At 42.3% G+C, this 20,792-nt stretch overlaps 1 protein-coding gene across 3 annotated transcripts in view; it reads left to right on the top strand.

Moving 5' to 3' along the window:
• FARP1 (FERM, ARH/RhoGEF and pleckstrin domain protein 1) overlaps window positions 1-20,792 on the top strand; it is a 323,137-nt gene that overhangs the window by 182,567 nt on the left and 119,778 nt on the right. For all 3 annotated transcript variants that reach the window (XM_082246158.1, XM_082246159.1, XM_082246157.1), the window contains exons 3-6: window positions 5,070-5,174; window positions 6,844-6,886; window positions 6,988-7,066; window positions 18,346-18,443. In XM_082246158.1, the coding sequence (XP_082102284.1) occupies window positions 5,070-5,174; window positions 6,844-6,886; window positions 6,988-7,066; window positions 18,346-18,443 (325 nt within the window). The remainder of the gene's footprint in view (window positions 1-5,069; window positions 5,175-6,843; window positions 6,887-6,987; window positions 7,067-18,345; window positions 18,444-20,792) is intronic.

Here is a 20,792-nt window from a genome sequence, read left to right as displayed (position 1 = left end):
GAATGACATTAATGTGCAAATTGTTCATTTATTGTTTACTTTATAGCGCTAAGTGTTGCCTATAAACTTTACCTACTTTGTCACACTTTACAATGAACTTGTCAAATAAAGCAGATTTCCCATTTTATAGGGCTTTAAAATCAGCAGTAGCAAATTTTCTTCTTTCTCATTAATAGGAGTTGATTTGTGACAACAAAACTTGTTATGGCCTACTGAGAACAAGGAACAGAGGCTAGGGTGTAGTTCAGACTGGTACTCTGTTACTTGGAAGCACTCTCTACTGATGCCACTTTGTGTAGTGCTGCAGATGGGTACAAATACTAACCTTAACAGTCAACTTCTCTTACTTGCCTTCTTTTGTTCTGTTAAGTATACAATTGGAAGTGTTCTGATATATCTGCTCAATAAGTGTTTTAAGAAAAAAACTGAAATCCAGTCATAAATTGCTGTGCTGTCTACCAGTGTTATGTTAATATCAGTTTTTTGTGGACTACTTTTCCCTGTTTTATGGAAAAGAAGACAGGGGGAGCTGGTTTAGGTCCTTGAGTAACAATTCCATAGATACAGCATAGTGATTGAGCATGGTCACCCCAGCAAGGAAAGGGTATCACTGATCACCATATGAAAATTAGGGGAAAAAACCCTTAAAAAGCAGATGCCAATAACTAATGCAGCCACTATATGTAAGGACTGGTAAACTGCATTACATTATATTTTTGTTCTGGGGTTTAGATATACTTTAACCTCTTGAGTCCCAGTGCCTTTATAAATAGTGCTGGTATCAATGGCTTTAAAAAAACACTTCCAGCTCCTTTAGCAGCCTCTTGTAAAGCCAACTTTCAATTTTCAGGCGGATGTGTTTTCAGCAGCTGCCTTAAGCTGGATACACACTATACAACTTTTGTTGGTAGATTTCCTTTAGATCTACCTCCAACTATGTTATGCAGGGGTCTGCCTGATTGCATACTAGTTGAAAGTGTTTAGGTCTGACCTCATATTATTTGGTTTTGGTAAGTCTAAAGGAAAAAATCCAAAGTCAATTGTATAGTGTGTATCCAGCTTTACCCTGCCATGTATCCTGGGCTCTTACCCCACCATGTATCCTGGGCTCTGATGTGTCACTTGTGGGCCCAAAACTGGCTTGACTTTGCGGATGTCACCGAGTAGGGTTAATGAAGCACAGTAAACATCTGCTTGCTGGTCATTATTGTGTTGAATGAATGGGGGAGTGACTTTTATTACCTCTTTTCCAGCTTCAGCTCTGTCATTCCCTAACTGCTGTGGATGGGAAAGCAGCTAATGGAGAGAGATATGTGCTCTATTAAGTTCAATGACGGGTTGGGGAGACACCTGGGGTCTGATAGACACTTAATATGTCATTAAAGAAAACCTGTAATTACAGTGTACTGCATTGGTGTGTGCAGCCCAAAGCTCAAACACACATGCCTTTCTCTGCAGCCTCAGCTGCACCATACAATGAATGAATGAAAAGTGCTCTGTCCTGAGTGGCTTCCTGTTCATTCCCCATCTGAAGCATCGTAAACATAGTTTACTATATAGAGAGAAGTCAGCATCACTGCGGGGTGGGAAGCCTGGGTAATAGTGGGAATCAGCACCAAACATAGTGATTAGGGTGTGCCTGGGCACACCTGGCACAGCCCCTACGCACGCCTATGGTGTACTGTCATAGTGATAACTATGTGTTATGTGATAACAAAGTTGAAATAAACTAAAGTTTGCAGGAAAAAGTAAAAAAAAAAGAATACACTTTATTAATCCCAGCAAAATGTTTAAAAAGATGTGTAAAACATAAAACGAAATGCAACAACCACCATTTTATTGCCCTGCGTATATAATGTTTAAGAGTTTTAACTAATTTTCGTATCTAAAATATGCATTTATTGGTTGCAAAAAAATGGCACTGAAATTTAAAGGATTAAGATTTTTCCTAGCTGTTTTGGATTATTTTTAATTTTTTTCAGAAGCAACAGACAAGTCGTGCAGAACAGCTAATTTTCATAAAACCGTGTTTGTCACAAGACATCCAAAAATATTGTGGGATTATGTGGAGTGGATTTATATAATCTGTTTTTATTAACCCACTACTGCTCATTTTAAAAATTTGATAGTCATGGTATACTGTTTTACACCAAAAGGGTATGTTTAGGGAGACTTTTTTACCAGCTTACAAAAATTGTATGGTACTTTCAGTGTTCTTCCTTTCCATTAATTACTTATTTTTTTATTCACTTGTTATGTGCCTTTTAAGGGTGTCAGAAAAAACAAGCTTCAGAGCCACTTCTAACGCCAGGAAAAAGCAGCTGTAAAAACGTGCTTTTAGTAGCTTTTTCCATTGGCGTTATTGCAAGTTTGGCCGCGCTGGCTTTCAGCAGCGTTTTTCTGCCTCCATTCAAAATCAATGGTTGCCTAGGAGCCATTTTTGATATGGCTTTCAGTCCATTTATTTGAATGGAAGCTGCATCACAAGTCGGATCAGGATGATCCGACTTGTGGTGCGACATGCGATCTGAGGATCTGGAGGGGGAACTCCACACCAAAATGGGGAAAAAAATGGCATGGGGGTTCCCCCCAGGTTCCAAACCAGGCCCTTCGGGTCTAGTATAGATTTTGAGGGTAGCTCCATGCCGACAAATGGCGTGGGGTCTCCCCCAAAATCCATACCAGACCCTTATCCGAGCATGCTGCCTGGCAGGTCAGGAAAGGGGAGCGGATGAGCGAGCACCCCCACCCCCTTGGACTATACCAGGCCACATGCCCTCAACATGGGGGGGTGGGTGCTTTGGGCAGGGGGACAAGGGCCTCTTCCCAACATCCCTGGGCGGTGGTTGTGGGGGTCTGCAGGCATGGGGCTTATCGGAATCTGGATGCCCCCTGTAACAAGGGGGCCCCCCAGATCCCGGAACCCTCCCTATGTGAATGGGTATGGGGTACATTGTACCCCTACCCATTCACCCCATAAAAGGCAGTGTGAAAATAATGACAGGAGACGTTTTGAGAAGTCCTTTATTAAAAATCTGCCTTCGATTTTCTCCCCTCTGGTCTTCTCCCCTGGGGACAAGTGCTTTGGGGTGGGGGGTGCAGAGCTCCCCCCGCCCCAAAGCACCCAACCACCCCCCCCCCCCACATGTTGAGGGCGTGTGGCCTGGTATGGTCCAGGGGAGGTGGGGCCGTTTGCTTTTCCACCCTTTTCCCCTCCCCTTTCATGACCTGCCGGGGCTGCGTGCTCGGATAAGGGTCTAGTATGGATTTTGGGGCGGGACCCCGCACCATTTTTTCTGCGTGGGGCTCCCCTCAAAATCCATATCAAACCGAAGGGTCTTTTGGCATGGAGTTCCCCCTCAAGATCCTCCGAGCGCAAGTCGCACCACAAGTCGGATCATTCTGATCCGACTTGTGATGCGACTTTCATTCAAATCAATAGGCTCCCATAGGGAACCATTGATTTTCACATTAAAAAAAACGTATAACGTGGCTTGACGCTGTATAAGCAACGTTAATCAGCCTTTAGCAGCATCAGATGTTTTTACAGCTCTGACACTGGTCATCAGAACGCACAGGCCCTGGGTTTTTTTGCAGCTTAAAAAAGCCTATGCCACTTGGAGCTCCTAAGAGCCTGTGTGTGCATGAGGCCATAGAATAGCATGGAGGGGTGTTTTTAAGCTGCAAAAAAAAAATGTCTGACGCTTCTAAAAGCAGCTGCAAAAACGCCCTGTGTGCATGGGGCCTATCTGGGCATTGACACATGGGCGAACATGTAGGGGCATTTAGAAGCAGTAAAAAAAACATCAGACACCCTTAACAGCAGCTGTAAAAACATCCTGAGTGCATGAACCCTTATACTTGCTGGAAAGTTTGACTACTCAATTTTCTAGCTCAGTTTTCTCCCTCCTTGCAGGTCATATCCTGCTCATATTCTGGGGATGTCTAATTACTCCTCACACAACCTTTTATGTAGCTATCAGGGTAGGAGCTAGGGGAATAATAAAAAGTGTAACTTTAGTGACAGCTCTGAGTCTGCTGGGACTGCTAACCACATCTAAGATGGCACCCAGCAGCAGTCCCCAGGGCTTTTTTATTTTTACACTGGGGAGGCTTTTACAGGTAAATAATCCTATGGGAAAATTCTGTTTACGTGAATGATATGGTGAATAGAATCTCTCTAAAGAGACACTGTTGCCAATTCAGGACAATGACAGTATCAACATAAAGCCCACCCCCCTCATCAGTTTTACTTATCAGTACTCCCTCACAGCTTCTGCCTCCACTGCAGCCAGTGCTGAAAGCCACATCCCCCCCCCCCTTCCTAGAAGCACTGGTGTGTAAAGTTCAGATGAGGCTTAGGCAGGGGGGGGGGGGGGGTTAAGGTGAGAGTAATTATTGTGGGTGCCCTGAATGGGCAAGGTGATATTGTCTCTTTAAGTTAAAATTAAAAATGAGAGGAAATCTATGAGAGCGTACCATTTCTGATCTCTCCTTCTGAGAAAGGCAGTTGCCTGGTGGTGGTACTTACCCTTTGGTTTTAAGAGCTTGAGTCACGTGGAACAAATATGCAGATGAGGAATGTACTTTGATCTCTCTAGTTTTCATGGTTGTTTCAGGACAGTGACTCAGAGGCCCCATTTATGCCATCACTCTGTTATAAGGAGCGTTATGCAAATTGTTGGTTTTGGTGCTATTGCTTCAAAATGGCACCCTAATACACATTGCCAATCAAAGCTCTTTGCAGTGCACACAATTACTATGTCTTTAAGTGAACTGCATTCTCAAAAAATGTATGAGCACCCATCATGTTAAAGCATGACGCATAATGCTTGTTAGCACACAAGAACGCGGACAGAAGGTAACTACTTTGCTTGTCTGATAAAACGCAACCAGTCTGACTCCAAACGGCTTTGAATTTGAGTTACAAGTTACACAGTACCCATTCAGTAAGCAGAATTCTTTGTGGTGAAATATTTATAAATGTGAAGGTTTACATTTTCTCATATTTTACAAGTACTGGTTTAGCCTGCAATGTCTTACAGTTTGAGATGTCTTTTGTCTTTCAGATGAGGGCCCCTGGTAAAGCACTGCTGGATGCTGTCTCCAGCCACCTTAACCTAGTTGAAGGTGATTACTTTGGACTGGAATTTCAGGATCACAGGAAAATCATGGTATGTGGCTTTTAAAATGGCAAATAGGAACTTCCCAACCTTTCTGTCTTCCCTTAGAGACTTACTGGAACAACCATGTTTGCAGGGACAAGACACGAGTGAATGACATGCTTTCATTTTTTTTGGAATAAGGTTACAATATAATTATTATTTTACTTTTTTATACAGTACATTCATAACGTATTCAGACCCATATTCAGAAATCCACGGTCATTTCTAAAATTCTGTGATTATGGGGTAGATTAATTAGAAAAACCATTTAAATAACTGTAGTATCAGGCTGCAACTTAACAAAATTGAAAAAATGAAGGGGGTCTGAATATTTTATGAATGCACTTTATATCTGATCGCAGTATAAATAGGTAATCCTAGTGACAGGAATGTGGGAGACCCTAGAAAACACCAGAAGTATAATTGTCAGATGACATACAAATTTAATTTACAGCTCTGTCCTTCCTGCCAAGGGGACTTCTGCTTTCTTGCTGCTCAATATAAGGATAGTGAGTCAAATTTCTCTTGACTTCAATGACTGAATATTAAGAAAAAAGAAGATAAAGTGAAGGTCTTTAAATAAGTATTACAATACCCAAAATATATAAATATATCAGGAATACTTAGTAAATATATCAAAGTGCAAAAAAATAAAAACTATTAAAAAGAAAATGTCCCATACACGATCCATTTAAGATGGGAGAGCATACAAATGCAAATGTTTTAACGTGCAACAGCACCAATATAAAGATAAGTGTCCATTCTATAGCCAAGTCCCATCTACCACTACAGTTCTGTGCAATGAAAATCCAAATCTTCTTGGTAATCCAGTGAGCACCAGACTCTTCACCATACATGGACCATCAGTGTTCCCACCACCAAAGACCCCCTATGGGTATCTTCTTACTATAACTTGTGGCCTCCACAACAAAATGGAGGTCAACAATCGTTTCAGATGCATGAAGTTAGGGCAAACTTATGGTCCTTTTTTTAGATCTCTCCTCCACTCCTCCAGCAGGTATACCCTACAAAAGCACAAAGAAATAAACTAATAGTGTAGACAACTAGACTATATTTATAATAGGTAAAAATACCACCCACAAGAAAGTAGAGTAAAACCGTATGTAGAGACCATAAAATCATCCACAGTACAAACTTCAGCAAAATGGCGTCCTCGTCCTGCCCAGAGTGATGACGTCACCGCCTGCCTGACGCATTGCACCTATCCTGGCTTTCTCAAAGGCTGAGGACAAGTCGGCGGCATCACAGGTAAACAAGCGCCATTATAGCTAAGACGAAGCCCCGCCACACATGTACACACTAATAGAAAAGTGAGCGGCGCCATTTGTAGAGGACCACAAAACCTGTTATACAGACAATCTATGTAAATACAGCAACTCAAGGCAGTAATATATCGCCTGACATTTACAGGTAAACAAACATAATGTAAGAATGTAGACTTAAAACATGCAATTTTACATTTTATAATGACCAAATTTTACTCTTACATTAGTAAAAGAAAGCTTTGCTGCTCTTTTAACAATCCAAGACTGTGAAGATTACCAATTCATCACTCCTGCTGTATTTTGTTTTTCATGATTTTGTTAATAGCATTGACTATCTTGCCAACTGTTTTACAGCCAACAATAAATATATTTATAATTGTGTGTTCTTTCAGGTATGGCTGGACCTTATTAAGCCCATCATAAAGCAGATCAGAAGTGGGTATATCTTTCTGTGTTTAGTTAGCAGAGTCCTACCATAGCTTAGCAGCATAGTCTGTAGTGCCGTACAATGGATTTCTTTCTTTTTCTTCTCACAGGACCCAAGACTGTAGTTCTGAAGTTTGTTGTTAAGTTCTTCCCCCCTGATCACACCCAGCTGCAAGAAGAATTAACCAGGTCTGCACATTCTGCTGCTACTGTGTGAAAGCAGGAATTTTGCATGTATATAACTGAACAAATATACTAAAATAATGAATGTATAAACTTAACCACTTTATTTTTGTAGAGCAAGAGCTACATACCTTATTTCAAAAAATATATTATTAGTGACAGTTGGGATGTTTGAGTGTTCGGTATGTGTTTTCTAATGTATTATTAGGTACTTGAATTTTGTGCAGTAAGGGCTCATTTACACTTGTTACGACTTCAACACACATGAAAGAATCTACCACTTCAACAGGCTTTTTTGATGTGTTTTTGATGCTTATGTGATTCTTCGATGGTGATTCGATGATGCTTCGGTGATGCTTTGGTGCTTTAATGAAGCTTGGCAGATGCCCTTGTGTGTGTGTTGATATCTCATACCTCAATACCTCCAAAACAAAGTGAAGCTTAAGCTGAATTAAAGCCTCTCAAAAGCTCATAGACTTCTATAGAGGCTTTGAAGACATTTTGAAGCACCACTGAGACATGGGATATAAATTTTGAAGCAAAGCAAAAGCAAGGTGTAAACAGGACTGTAAGCTAACCATTTTATTTAGTAACGGGTGCTTTGACTGGCATTCAGAGAACTTTAAAAAAGCCTGTCCAAAGCCATGTTTTTAAGCAAGTGTAAACGAGCCCTAAATGACATACCCCTTCTAACAGATCAAAGACTATGCTCGTGGGTGGCATGTGTATGATGGGGGCAGTATGTGAAGGGGAGAAGTGCAGAGGGTATACCCATTCTAATTGTGAAGGGGAGAAGTGCAGAGGGTATAACCATTCTAATAAATCAGAGACTATGCTAGTGGGTGGCATGTGTATGATGGGGGCAGTATGTGAAGGGGAGAAGGGCAGAGGGTATACCCATTCTAACAGATCCGGGAGTATGCTCATGGGTGGCATGTGTATGATGGGAGAGTATGTGAAGGAGAGAAGTGCAGAGGATATACCCATTCTAACAGATCAGAGACTATGCTCATGGGGGGCATGTGTATGATGGGGGCAGTATGTGAAGGGGAGAAGTGTAGAGCAGTGGTCCTCAACCCTGGTCCTCAGGGCCCACTAACAGGCCAGGTTTGCAAGATAACTGAAATTACATCCCAGGTGATATAATTTGCTGCTCAGTGATTGCAGTACTCTAGTCTGCATCTCCCCAAGGTAATACCTAAAATCTGGCCTGTTAGTGGGCCCTGAGGACCGGATTTAAGGGACCACTGGTGTCGAGGGTTGACACTGTGAACCTACACTGTGGTGTATTTTTGTCCTTGTTTTTTGTTTTTTTTTAAGACTCCTGCACAATTTTCAAAACTTTTTTTTTTGCCAATTCTCTGCCCAACTTCTTCAATCGTGAAAGCCTGTACTACAGCTTCTATGAATAAGAAACAACCTATGAATGGAAAATGGGTGGATGATTGATAGTTCAGCACTCTTCCATTCATAGCTTGTGTTTTTTGCATAGAAGCTTTACTACCAGATTCTATGAATGAAGCAGCTGGGTATAAAGGGCAGGAGTAGTTGGGCACTCTTGATGAGTACCTGTTACGGCTCTCTTAGTTCTCTTAACTAGGGATAGACCGATAAGTTTTTTTCAGGGCCGATACCGATATTTTGGTCACAACGTATCGGTATCGGCCGATATTATGTACATTTAAAGTTTTGAAAAATAAAGACAATTTTTGACACAAATCTGGTACTGAACATGTTAATTTTTGTATAATGCTTAATGGGTGGCTTGCTGGCACCCTGTGGTGGGTGGGTGGCTGGCTGTCTGGTACCCTGTGGTGGGTGGCTGGCTGGCTGGCACCCTGTGGTGGATGGCTGGCTGGCACCCTGTGGTGGGTGGTTGGCTGTCTGGCACCCTGTGGTCGGTGGCTGGTTATCACTCTGTGGTGGGTGGCTGGCACACTGTGGTAGGTGGGTGGCTGGCACAGGGGCTGTGGGAGGCTGGCTGGTACAGTGCCTGTGACTGGCTGGTACAGGGCCTGTGAGTGGCTGGCTGTCTGGCACCCTGTGGTGGGTGGTTGGCTGTCTGGCACCTTGTGGTGGGTGGCTGGCTGTCTGGCACCCTGTGGTGGGTGGTTGGCTGTCTGGCACCTTGTGGTGGGTGGCTGGCTGTCTGGCACCCTGTGGTGGGTGGGTGGGTTGCTGACACGGGCTGTGTGTGGCTAGCTGACTGGTACAGTGCCTGTGGCTGGCAGGTACAGGGCCTGTGGGTGGCTGGCTGGTACAGGGCCTGTGGATGTGGGTGGCTGGCAGGCACTGGGCTGCTGTGGGTGGGTGTATGGCTGTGATACACTCCTGCAAAACTATTCCCGACTCCAGGCGAGGCTGTCCAAGGTGAGGGAGGCGGCCTAAGAAGGCAGAATGACGTCACAAAAATATTGGCAATATCGGCCAGTTCCGGGGCCGATACCGGTATATCTGGGAAAGTGCATATCGGCCCCCGATATTTCGGCCTTGCTGATAATCAGTCTATCCCTACTCTTAACCCTTCATTGCACCAGAAGATTATAGGGGTGGGGGGCATCAAAGGAGGAAGATTGAGGGCACAGCAGTACAAGGGACACATGTCACTAAAAGTAAGAAGTGTCCTTTGTGTTATTTTTTTATTTTATTTGGGCAAACATAGTTTTTTATGTATTAATAAGCTGGACGTGAACATTGTGGAAGCAGACTTGAGCTGCCTTCTTTGTATGTAAAGTAAACAGTATACAGAACATTTTTTCCTTAGTATGAAGGGGCTGCAGTGTCTTTGCTGAGAGCTGTCTGTGTAATGGAAATCTGTACACTGGAAAGAAACATGCACTTCTAATAGCGCTAGAGACCTGCCCAGTAAGTTGGCCCGCTTGCCAGACAACCTGAAGAACTATTAAACTGCAATCCTGAAAAACCAATAGAATAGTAAAATCCTTGCCTCTGAAATAGCAGATACGAAATCCTCTTTAGAAACTGCACTTCTGGAAAGCCAGCGTTCTTGTTGGCTTACAAGAATGTTGGTTTGGCAGGTTATGAATTATCAGAACATGTCCAGCTGGCAACTTCTTTCAAAGCTCTGTGAAGATTTTCAGTCATTCTGGCAATGTGAAATGAACAGCACAGATCTACCCACTTAAGAGGTTATTTGTATTTGTTTTAAAATGTTTTATTTTGAAACATAAACCTTGTTTAAAAAAAAAAAAGAAAAATCCTAGACTGGGGGCAGCGTAAACATGGGAAAATAGACATTGCTACAGTGAAATATGTCCTCTAAAATGCAGTACAGTTGTGCATCTCTAGACAGCTGTGCTTGCACTGCAAAACTGCCAGAAACGTTCTTTTCTTATAAAATCAGCATTATATTGACGTAGACTAGTCTTCTCTTGGACTGTTAAAATCTGGAATATGATGATCCCAGCTGACAGCTGGGCTGTTGCTTATACTTATGAGGATCTCTGGTTAAAAAGAAAAACAAAGGCGAATACCTAAATCTTAACCCAACATTTTAATATGCTAAAAGTTAGAGGAGTTCCAGCCACCTGTGAAAAAAATAAGTCTGCAGCTACAAAAACTGGAGCTGCTGACTTTTAAAAAATAGCCACTCACTTGTCTCACAATCCAGCAGTAAACTCAGCCCAGCCGTCTTCACCCTCTTTCCTCCCTCAGCGGCGCCGGTATCTTCACTATGGGCACCCGGCTGTGAAGCTGCAAGCTGTAAGCTGTCACACTGCGCATCGTGAATGGAGGATGCAGTCTTCTGGGACCTGTCAGTGTCCCAGAAGACTGTGGGGGGAGGAGAACATCAGTTTTCAAGCGGCGCTCAGAACAGAACTGGGAAGCCGGTACCTTTTCAAAATTGGGTACCAGCTACTCCCCTGCTCCTCAAAAGTGGCAATTGTGCAAGAGGAGCTGGGGACGAGTGCTTAAAGCGGAACTTCCACTTTTGGGTCAAGCTGTCCTCCAGTGGGCGCTGACATGTGGATCGTGAACACGGCTCTGCCTTCCCCTAGCCTCCGCTGCTCTTTTGTTCACTGCAGAGCAGAGAGCGGGTGGCAGGATAATGTTGGATGGAGGGTGGGATCTGCCTCAGTGACTGGTTGCTAGGTGGTCCCAGCAACGAATCACCAGCTTATGAAATTTTTACTCCGGCAGCTCCCACCTTCAATTCAGCACTATGCTGTCCCTTGATCTCCGCCCTGCTGCTGTACACACTCTGGCAAGTAAGACCCACTACCTACTGTACACAGAGCTCTGTGTGTATGGGGGGGGGGGTATGTCAGTGGGACAGAGGAGACAACGTCGGAGGGGGGACCGAGGACAATGGGGGGGGGGTACTGTTTTGGAGTGGGTACAGGACACTACTAGGGGGGGAGGAGGCAGGGGGCACTACAGTGGTGAAGGAGGGGGGTAATAAGGGAGCAGAGGAAACTGCCTTGGGGTGGGGGGCGGATACAGAACACTAGTGTGGGAGAAGGGGGCAGAGGACACTACAGTGGAGTGGGGTGATGGGGGCAGAGGGCACTGCATGGAGGGGGTACATGACACTACTGTGGGGGGGAAGGGGGCAGAGGACACTACAATGGGGAGGGGGGGCAGAGGACCGTGGGGGGGGCACTGTTTTGGAGTGGGTACAGGACACTACTGGGGGGAAGGAGGCAGAGGACAGTACAGTGGGGGGGGGGTGCTGATTTTAAGGGGGCAGAGGGCACACTGGTCGGGGGTGGGGGATACAGGACACTACTGTGGGGAAGGGGGGCAAAGGACACTACAATTGGGTGGATGATGTGAAGGGGGCAGAGGACACTTCATTAGGGGATACAGGACTCTACTGTGGGGGGGAGAGGGGCAGAGGACACTATAGTGGGGAGGGGAGCGATGAGATGTGAAGCGGGCAGAGGACACGGGGGGGGGAGAGGGGTAAGGAAACACTACTGTGGGGGAAGGGGGGGGCAGAGGACACTACTGTGGAAGGTGATGTAAAGGGGAGCAGAGGGCACTACTGTGACACACTATGTGCACTTCATGCTGTCTTTTTATTAGGAGCTTGATAGTTTGTTTTACTTATTTTTTTTTTTTTTTTTAAGGGTGCCACCTTGTATCTCCCCCAGGGATCTTTGCTTTCCTCCATGTTGTTCAAGTAGATCTCAACCTCTGAAGGGATTGCCTACCCCTGAGTTAAAGTGACACTAAACAATATTCTTATTCTCCAAAAACAGTCCATACACATCCACTACATAATGGCCTTGTAATCTTTTTTTCTCAGGACATTGTTTCTTACTGTGTTTTTATACCTCATTGTAAGGTCTTCTGTGAGCTTCAAAACTTTTCCCTTTTCCTCTCATTTCTATTTGTTTAGAATTAGCAATGCACATTAGTTATGGTCACATGCACACTAGAACTCTCACAGCCCCTAGTCCATTTCAAGAGGTGAATCGCAGCAGCAAAAAAAAAAAAAAAAAAAAAAAGAGGCGGCGGCTGAGAGCAATAAAAGGTATTTTTTGAGTAAATACATACTTGACAGATTTTTTTTTTTTACCAGATTTTGTCACTTTAAAGGTCTGATTCATTAAAAGAGGTATTTCACTTTTTATTGAATGTTCAACTTGTTGTCTGCCTTTCAGAGATCCTGGCATTGAAATTTGTGCTGGTGATTTCCCAGGCCTGCATAACTGCCATTATCATTAGATGTAGTCCCACGCTGCCTGTTGGGTTTTGAAATTATTTTATATTTTAACTAGAAGTGTGTCTCTTTTTAGAATGGGTAATGTTGGGCAGGTTACATACAGTGCTTAAAGCAGTATTACATTCAGAACCAAAAATGTAATATATTGCAGCTTATGGATCATTGTGACTGTATAAGGGTATAAGGCCCCTTTCACACGGGCCAGATCCTTCATCACAGCAGGGGATCTGTCCAGGGATCCCCTGCTAAGCTAATCAGGAGGGCGAGGTGGCCAGTCTGTGTCTGCTCTATAGGCAGTTGGATGTAAATGGACCGGCTGTCTGTTTACACCCAACTGCCATCCAATCCAGTTAGGCAGAGGGTAAAAGATCCCCTCACATTTGTTTTTGCCAGATTGGAAGGGATCAGAGGTAGTCAGCCGTAAATGGAGTCAGTTTTCATCCGCCGCTCTATAGAGAAGAATAGAGGGTCAGTTTTTCAGGCAGACCAGATTGGACCTTCTTGTGAAAGGGGTCGTAGTTTTCTTTTTGGCTTTTTCCTACCAGTAACACACCTCCTGTATAAGAGTGCCCTCACAGTGGATAAAGGAGCACAGGGACACATTTGGAAAGCAGCATGGTTAATTTGGGGGGAGAGGAGTGTTAGATGGACTAGCAGATTTAGATATACTAACTAATTGAAGTCAAATTCCAGCTACCACTTTATAAACAGTTACGGCAACCATTTTTCCCTTTGGGATAAAGGTTTTACAAAAATGAAAACAGATCATTGTAGGCACCCCTGCCAGTGTCGAATGGATTGTCTCATCCATGTAACTGATACATCTGCTAGAGAACTTGTTCTTTTAAAAAACAAGAGAGATACTAGCCAGATCATCTGATGAAAATAGAAGAAAGAAAGCCTAAAAGGAATACTAATGTAGCCATCACATCTAAGAATTGGTAAGCTGCAATATAATAAATGTTTGCTTTTAGTTTTAATACTGCTTAAACAAATGATTATACACAGAAGTGTCAAGAAGTAGAAACAAGGTGTACAGTTCTCCTGGGAAGAAGGAAACAACTTTTTTTGCTCCAGAGGACAGGAATGACAGTGGGCAGTATATTCAGTAGTTGGGTGTTAGAGGGTATGCCAGTGAATAGTATGTGCTGGAGGATATCTCAGAAGGAAGAATGTGTTGGAGGATATGGCAGTTGACAGTATGTGCAGGAGAAAAGTTGTGAAAGGTACAGACGTGGGCCTATGTGCAGATAAGGAGTGATAAAAGGTATCACAGAAGACATGTGCAGGAGAGAAGTGGTATCATGTATGGTAGCAGGCAATATGTGCAGAATCAGAGTGCTGAGGCACATCAAGTGCCCTAACCTAGCCATTTACGTTTTTTTTTTTCCAGCCTTTCCAGCCAGCAGGCTAAACAAAAAAAAGCTAACTGATTGAATCTCAATCATTTTATTGGCTTCTAGGGAACATGTTGGAAATCCTTTCTTGATCAGTGGCTGCTTGTGTGAATGGAGGAATCCCAGCCCCAGGACATTGTATTCTGGCAGCGGTATCCAGAGCTATTAGAATTCAGGGATCAGCCGCTTTAGCTGATTGACTGCAGCCACTGATCAAGAAAGGATTTCCATCATGTTCCCTAGAAGCCAATAAAATGATTGAGATTCATTCAGTCCCTGCTGAACTGGGAGAACTTCAGTGGCTGGCCAGCTTCATTGTTAGGAGAGGTGTATGGGGGTACAGTTTCAAGCGTTGGTAGAAAAGGAGTATGCAGGGTATGATGGTGGGAAATAGGAACAGGAAAAGAATGCAGATGGTATGACTGCAGAAGTATGTGCACAGAAATGGAATGCAGAGGGTAGGACTGCTGACAGTATATGCAGGAAAAAAATGCAGACATATGATGGCAGGAAGTATGTACAGGAAAGTAATGCAAAGGATATGACAAAAGTAGGTATGTACTGAAAAGAAATGTAGAGGATTTGACAACAAAAGAAAGTATGTACAGGAAAGGAATGCAAAGCATATGACAGCATACATCATTTGCAGGAAAGGAATGCAGAGGGTATAACAGCAGGATGTATAGGGAGGTATATATAGGTATGTATAGGAAAGGAATAGTATACATAGGTATGTAAAGGAAAGAAATGCATTGGATATGACAACAGGAAGTATGTGCAGGAAAGGAATTCAGAGGGTATGAAAACAGGTACTGTATGTACATACAGGAAATAAATGCAGAGAAGGAAGGGAGACAGGAAGGGAGTGCAGATTATATGACAGCATGAAGTATGTACGGGAAGGAAGTGCAGATTATATGACTGCAGGAAGTATGTACAGGAAGGGAGTGCAGATTATATGACTGCAGGAAGTATGTACAGGAAGGGAGTGCAGATTATATGACAGCAGGAAGTATGTACAGGAAGGGAGTGCAGATTATGACAGCAGGAAGTATGTACAGGAAGGAAGTGCAGATTATATGACAGCAGGAAGTATGTACAGGAAGGAAGTGCAGATTATATGACAGGAAGTATGTACAGGAAGGAAGTGCAGATTATATGACAGGAAGTATGTACAGGAAGGGAGTGCAGATTATATGACAGCAGGAAGTATGTACAGGAAGGGAGTGCAGATTATATGACAGCAGGAAGTATGTACAGGAAGGGAGTGCAGATTATATGACAGCAGGAAGTATGTACGGGAAGGAAGTGCAGATTATATGACAGCAGGAAGTATGTACAGGAAGGGAGTGCAGATTATATGACAGCAGGAAGTATGTACAGGAAGGGAGGGCAGATTATATGACAGCAGGAAGTATGTACAGGAAGGGAGTGCAGATTATATGACAGCAGGAAGTATGTACAGGAAGGGAGGGCAGATTATATGACAGCAGGAAGTATGTACAGGAAGGGAGGGCAGATTATATGACAGCAGGAAGTATGTACAGGAAGGAAGTGCAGATTATATGACTGCAGGAAGTATGTACAGGAAGAGAGTGCAGATTATATGACATCAGGAAGTATGTACAGGAAGGGAGGGCAGATTATATGACAGCAGGAAGTATGTACAGGAGATTTGGGCAGAGGATGTTACATCAAATTGTATGTGCAGGAGCAGTAAGAGTACAGAGGTAATAGTATGAAGGGGGTGGGGGGAGGGAGGCTTAGAGAATATAGTATTGACAGGAGGGGGCATACATTCTGGTAGGGAAGGAGCTGCCACAGAACAAAGCAACATAGTGTGAATCAGGGGAGAGGATGTAGTATTGACCCTAGGGGGAAAGACTTAAAGAGAATATTGTGTGAGAGGGTAGCTGGGGAACTACCAGAGTAAGCAGTATAATAAGTGTAGGAGGATTTGATATAGAAGCTAATTATAACATTGTTTTGTGAAAACAATGTGTGATGGGGATGTGGATACTTATGGTAAAAGGTTGTCCCTACTAGGGAGTGGCAAGTGAAGTGAATAATTGTGTGTGCTGTGGACCTGACAGCATTGCAAGGCACAACTCTGGAAGAGGTCAGATGAAAAGCGGGGAATCTATGCAGTATGCTTTCTTGCTATATTCACTCCTAATGGCAGTAAAAGTGAACAATGCAATTACTTTTTATAACACACAAGGTTAAAGCTGACCTGTCCTGTGAGCATCTGGAGACAGAGCAGATAGTTAGGGCCAGTATCTCGGATCTGGGCTGTGTACTATGCATCAAGAACTCACAGGAAACCCTAGCTATAAATTCTATATATATTTTTTTATTATGTCAAATGCAACAGGGGACAAAAGTGAGTTGAAAGCCCACAATCCGGGAGGAATTACTGCTGCTGCTGCTCTCCTTAAGACTCATAAGAAGCCATTGCATGACCCACAGCCCACCAAAATTCCACCTCTAGCTGAAATATCACTTATGTGTATTCTTACCCTTTAAAATTAAATAAAATCAACATGGGGCAAGACATAAACGTAGGGAGAACCTATGTTATGTTTAATTTTGTCGTATTTCCTACAATTCTTTTATCCAGTTATATTGTATTTGTGGGGAAATAAGTGGGATTTTATGTGATTCAATGAGCCCTTGTCTGGGAAAGACGAACACACAACGCTGTATACAGCTAGCTAACAGTCTTCTTGTGCGCCAACAAATAACAGTCATGTCTGACTGTCAGAGCGAATCACTGGATTATTGATTTATGTTTCCCCGAGGCACAAACATCCACTTTTGCTTGCATTCATTTGCACAAAAAGATTATTTTTGAGTTATTTGCAAGGCTTCTTACTAAGATAACTAATTGTTTCTATGAAGTACAGCTTTGCGCCAGTTCTTCTGCTTTTTAAATCAAGCTTGGTGTTAACAGTGTACATCGGTTGTCTGATGAATGGAAGGAATACAACCTGTATAAATGATTTTCAGCCAAAGTAAATGGTTTCTGCATTCGTTTTCTTTATAAAATTTATGTTTTAGCATATTCTGTAACTCATTTTTCATATATAAATCTCTGAAAAATTTGTGTTCCCACCATGATTGCCAAGCCACTAATCTCAGGATTTTGTATGCATTTATCCAACATTTTACTGAAATGTTATATGGACAAGCTGCTGAAACATTTGATTGCCTACAATCAATGTATTACAATCAATGTATTACAATCAATGTATTTTCATGTCCAATGAATATAAGATAACAAATTTGCAAAATATAGTCAGCCATAGCAGGAACAACTGTCATGTTGGTAGTTTTTTTTTTTTTACCTTTTTTTCAATTAAACCTAATGGCAGGCCTTTCTAGTTCCCTTGTTAAGAACAGTGTGACTGTTTAGAATACAAGCAATAAAAAAAATATTTGCGGCAATAACACATTGACATTGTTATGTTCATAAATTCATAGACCAAAGGTTGTAGCACATCACTAAAGAGCTGTAAGAGTCTCTGAAAATCTGGATTCTAGTTCACTAGAGCAAGCAAAATGCTAGAATTTATTACCCTGCAACTAAGGGTACATAATTCATTTTTTTTTTTTTTTTTACATTAGAATCTCATATGGACTTTTGCATTGTCCCTAAATACAGTATGTGTTTCTCCTTTCCAAGTAGTTATATATTGAATTACAGTTTTTATCTTGCTTGATACTGTGTATGTATATGCACACAAAGTAAGTGATAGTGGAGAGCACTTCCACTGATGCAGGCAATTTATCATTTTGTACAGTATATTAGAAAATTACAGGGGTTGCAACACTCAGTAGGATTTTTTGTACCATTATTTAACAGCATGTGTTCCAATTGAGTGCAGTATATTTTTAATTGTCACCTTAAGCTATTGAGCTCTGTAAACCAAAGGCTTTTTACAATGGAAGTGAATTATATGTGAAATGACAGCTAAAGTTCCATCTGTTGTCCAGATACAGGATTACAGAACATTTTCTTCTGCAATGTGATTATTGGGTACTGTAGCAGCTCCAATGAGCTTTGTTGAAAGTGTTTTTACAGTATGTGATCCTTTAGTGTGTAGAACTGAATCCAGACTGACTCATATTTTGTGTGTGTGTGTGTGTTTTTTTTTTTATCATGCCTAGTAATGTCTGCTTGTCTACGTCTGTAGGTACCTTTTTGCACTGCAAGTGAAGCAAGATATGGCACATGGCAGGCTCACATGTAATGAAAGCAGCGCTGCACTATTAATTTCACATATTGTGCAATGTAAGTTTTTGCATACAGTTTTATTTCTGACACTTGCCTTAGGTTAATATATTTAATGAATATATAAATAATTGCTAATGGCCTAAAGCGATTGTAAAGTCTAATTTTCTTCCTATAAAAATAATAAACATGTTATACTTACCTGCTCTGTTACAGTGTATTTGCACAGGGCAGCCTGGATCCTCCTCTTGTCGAGTTCCTCTTCTGTGATCCTGGCCTCTCCCTCCTGTTGAGTTCCCCCACAGCAAGCAGCTTGCTATGGGAGGCACCCGAGCCCAGTCACAGCTCCCTGTGTCCATTCAGACACGGAACCCCAACCAGGCCCCATTCCCCTCTCTCTCCTGATTGGCTAGCTGACTTCGATTGACAGCAGCAGCCAATGGCACCGCTGCTGTGCCTCTGACAATCAGGAGGGGGAATCTCGGACGGCTGAGACACTCGTGGACATCGCTGGATAGAGAGGTACCTCAGGTAAGTATTAGAGAGGCTGGGGGAAACTGCTGCACACAGAAGGTTTTTTATCCTAATGCAAAGAATGCATTAAGATAAAAAACCTTCTGACTTTACAACTCCTTTAATGTCTGAATTCAGTAATTATCTTTCAAGCTAGTAATGTAACTCTAATGTCAGGCATCTCCCATCCTCTTCTCTCCCAGTTAGATACTTGCAGTGTGTATGTCATCACAAAATACAAAAAAAACCTTGGTACGTTCACCGATCAGCCATAACATTATTACCACCCACCTAATATTGAGTATGACCCCCTTTTGCTAAAACAGCCCTGACCCATTGAGCCGTGTACACCAAAGTAACATCCACATGAATGGCAGGACCCAAGGTTTCCCAGCAGAACATTGTTCAAAGCATCACACTGCATCTGCCGACTTGCCTGCTTATACTGCATCCTGGTGCCATCTCTTCCCCAGGTAAGTCACGCACCCTGCCATCCACATGATGTAAAAGAAAATGTGATTCATCAGACCAGGCCACCTTCTCCCATTACTTCGTAGCCCAGTTCTGATGTTCATGTGACCATTGTAGAAGCTTTTTGGCTGTGGACATGGGTCACTATGGGCTTCACAGCCCCATACACCGCAAACTGCAATGCCCATTTTTTCTGCTTTCACCACATGAACTTCATGGACAACATGTTCACTTGCTTCCTAATGAATTCCCACCAATTTTCAAATGCTATTGTAACAAGATATTCCCTTTTACCTGTCAGTGGTCATAATGTTATGGCTAAACAGTGTATCTACAATGCACATTTCCCCATGCTAGCTTTCTTTAAAAGTCAGCCCTGCCTGAGTTTCTTCTGATGGACTAAAGAAGTCCTCCCTTTTTGTAATGGCGATAAGTGTTCTTTAGCAGCCCCTCAAAAGACTGGACAGTACTGACTTACACTGTCTATTTCAGTGCGGCAGTGCATTTCCAGTTCATAGAGGAATTTAAAGCGATTTTAAACCAAAAATGGAATATATTGCAACCTATAAATCAGATTTAAATATACTAACAAATTGAAGTCAAACTCTAGCTATACTTTGTAAGTAGTAACAGCAAACATTTTTTTTTCCTTTTGGGGTAAAGGTTTTACATAACAAAAGGCTGGATCACTATGCAAAAATAGCAGCCATCACATCTAGGAAATGGGAAGTTGTAATATAATAAAAGTTTGCTTTTGGGTTTAATACTACTTTAAAAGGTATACAGGAATTCTGACAGATCAGTGTTTTTTTTGCTATACTTGCAGAGTTTGGAAAAGTTTGTAAAAATATAGGTATACACTTTATTTCATTCATAGGCCTAAGTAAATAAATCTTTCTGGTCAGGTGTTGCTCTCCCTTTCCAAATTTGTATTCACTTTTTAACATGTTTTTTCTGATATATATTTTGTATTACTATATCCCCAATTACTAGGTATTTATTAGGTCTAATTGGTACAGTGAACAGGCACAGTGTTGGCTACTTGTAAGATACATAAGCCTATGCGCAGTTTGTGATACACTATCTTATTAATTCTGAGCTTTCTGTGTTTTTTTTGTTGGGTAACTTCTCTCTTTCACAAAATGTGATTCATGTGAAAAATGAACAGTACTACTGCTGTACTTATCTGCGTAGCCATGAAATTACCATGAAATTCCTTGATCGTTTCATTTGCCATGACACTTTTCCTCCTTTAGGGAAAATGACTTAAATCAACATATTTATAGTCATTTTTTTGTAAATCGTGAAATAACTACATAAGTGTTTGTGTAGACTCATGGCTATTAATTCCTTATAAGAATCTGTTACCTTTAAGATAGAGGTCCCTAGTGGGTCAAAAGCCAAATACAGTGGAACCTTGGTTTA

Source organism: Pelophylax lessonae (genome assembly GCF_965119305.1).
Source record: "Pelophylax lessonae genome assembly, chromosome: 2".
Classification (NCBI taxonomy): Eukaryota; Metazoa; Chordata; class Amphibia; order Anura; family Ranidae; genus Pelophylax; species Pelophylax lessonae.
Note: the sequence above shows the minus strand (reverse complement) of the source record. Positions and strands in the feature narration are given on the sequence as shown.